The sequence below is a fragment of the Aphanomyces invadans genome (genome assembly GCF_000520115.1).
Source record: "Aphanomyces invadans strain NJM9701 unplaced genomic scaffold supercont1.118, whole genome shotgun sequence".
Taxonomy (NCBI): Eukaryota; Oomycota; class Saprolegniomycetes; order Saprolegniales; family Verrucalvaceae; genus Aphanomyces; species Aphanomyces invadans.
In genome coordinates, this window is record NW_008580263.1 from 89442 (window position 1) to 92085 (window position 2644).

The 2644-nt window shown below is 45.8% G+C and overlaps 1 protein-coding gene across 1 annotated transcript; it reads left to right on the forward strand.

Annotated features, from left to right (window-relative positions):
* Window positions 1-1552: 1552 nt before the first annotated feature.
* Window positions 1553-2341, forward strand: H310_14987 (hypothetical protein; the record flags this gene model as incomplete). Its single annotated transcript, XM_008882966.1, has 2 exons — window positions 1553-1853; window positions 1992-2341. 2 exons carry the CDS (start codon window positions 1553-1555, stop codon window positions 2339-2341), a joined length of 651 nt encoding a protein of 216 aa, XP_008881188.1.
* Between the last annotated feature and the right edge of the window lie 303 nt (window positions 2342-2644).

Consider the following 2644-nt stretch of genomic DNA (forward strand, 5'->3'; position numbering starts at 1 on the left):
TCTGACGAGCACGCTGATCTACGTACTTGTGACTCCGCGCAAAATCCGTCGTGCTCGCAGCCGAGAAGGTACTAAGCATGATACAGTATAGCAAATAGTTGCTGATGTGGATGAAATTCCGTGTGAGGATATCAGTTTCTCATACCCAGGCTCCATCCCAATCGTAGGATGCACCAGAAATAGTAGTTTACAGATATCATTCACCGCATCCGGAGGTCATGACCCCGGTCATGTTGGTCTTTGTATGGGTAGTTTAAAATTGATGACTACGGCAAATTATTCGGGAAAATGATGTCGAGCCAATCAACGCAGAGAATTTGGGAAGAACTGCTTACCATTTCAGCCAGTTAAACGACGGGCCATTGCTTGCTTTTCAGCAGCCGATCGTGTTGCCTTGAAGACGACAGACTCGCCGGGGTGATGCCGGGTGCAGTGCATGCGCAAAGCGTCTTTTTGGTTTTCGTTGTACTTGGCTTCACATTTTGGGCAATGGTAGTCCCCATTGTCGTCCTTTGTGATCCCAACTTGTGCCGTCCCCGAGTCAAATTTGAAGATGCAATTTTTGGTGGAACGCAAATACGAACAGACTCTGATAGGCTGAAATCATACTTTCGTGATTGGTTGAAAGCCGTATATTTTAATCTTCTTGATTAGCTATGACCAAAAACAATGAAATCTTGAATATCAAGTGAAAACCTCTCACATTCCATTGTTATCCAGGATATCAATATTTTTGGTTATGACCGCAGTCATAAACCTTTGATAATTTTATGACCAGTCGGTTGATATTTAGTTGTGAATGCACTAAAAAGTTCAAGTTGGCTATTTGACCGTGGGCATTCATCGCTAACCTAAAAATTCTAAAACATTGACCAATGACAGCGCAGTCCTCACCACTTCAGAAAGGTCAACGGAATATATGGTTTGCCGCAAAAACCAACGTCAAAATATTATTGCCTTATACAAAAATCAAGATATTCCTTTAGTACCACGGCGAAGGATTTTCGTCGTTCCCTGTACCTCCCTAAAGAATGATGAAGATGAGACAGCCTTAACAGGATTAGTATTACAAAGGACATCTTCTTTTTCACTGAGGGATCCCGAAACCCTCGCAAACACCCATCACATCGCATATTGCATCCGGATAGTGCCCGTGTATTTATTGTATATCCAGGGAAATATCACAATTTGTAAGACGCGAGGGTACCAAAACCACAGCAAAATCGCAAACTCTTGCATTCTTATTGGGCGATGATGAATCAAAAACTTCTTTTCATTGGGTAAAAAATTACTGGTGCCTAGGTCAATGAGAAATACATCACAATTTTGGGTTCCGAACTCATCGGCGTCATGATGGCACGACTGTCAAGTCGTCGCTCCTTGCTTAGAAGACTGCGTGCGTTAAAGCTCCGCACAGCTCTAAAGGAGCGCAACAGAGTTCAAACAGTCTCGTTACCCGCAAACCAGACGGACACTGCATGGTACTACATATATGCCTCGCGTGATACAGCATCGTTTATAGCAACAGTCTCGCTCACTCCCGAAGCTTTTGATGAGCTCCTTGTATACTTCAATCGCGAATACGTTGTACTATCTCGGCCAGGCCAGTGTGGACGTCCACCTCGCGTCCCAACACACGCACGCTGTTTTAGCCATTGTGCTCCACTTCTACACTGCGGCTGTTGAGCTCAAGACGCTGCAGGAACTCTTTGGCGTTGCATCCACAACATTGTCACGACTACTGCGAAAGGGCGAAGACGCCCTATCAAGGGCGCTCAAGTGCTTACCAGCTGCGAGGATTTTGTGGCCGTCCAAGACCAAGCAGCAGTATTGGGCGTTGAAGTCACAAGAGTGTGAGCCCCTCGCTTCGTGTGTTTGGATTTGTCGACGGCGAAAACCTTCGTGTATAAGAGTCGTCTTGTGCGGATTTGCAGAATGCCCACTACAATGGTATGTCATGTGAGAGTATCGGGTCACTGATCTGTCTTTAGGGTGGTTACACTCGGTGTTTGTCACTGGTGTTCTATGCTTTGGACTCGATGGCACGATCCTCTGTGGTCGCCACAACTGCCCGGGCTCTTGGAATGATGGCGAAATGAGCCGAAGGCTGCAGGAGATGCTAGCCGACGACATCCGTGTTGCACATGGCATGAAGTTGGCGTCTGACTCTGCTTTTCCTGTCGGAGGGCTTGCGTTGGGCAGAATTGTCACGCCGTTGAAGCAAGGGGACTTGGATCGATACCCAACAGGGTGTCGACTCGGACTGCAGACCATGAGCCATTGTATCACGTCACTTCGCCTGGCTGCAGAGTGGGGTATGGTGGCAGTCCCAAAGGTCTAGCGGCAGCTAATGCTACCACTACCATTTGATCCAGTGTTGCGCAAAACAAGACTTGGCAACATGTTTCGACTTTACAACTTCCGCGTTCGGCGTACAGGCATAAGTCAAATAAAGATATGTGTTTGGTGTTTAACAATTTCGATTTATGCATTTATGCACCTCGAAAATGTCCTTATTTGTCCTGAAATAAGCTTGGACAAGCATACTATCAAGGTGATTTTTGGCTCTTTTATGGGTTTAAGTTACATTTAATCGATATTTTTTACAATTTTACTCAAGTGTTGAAATTCCAACGAAATGCGT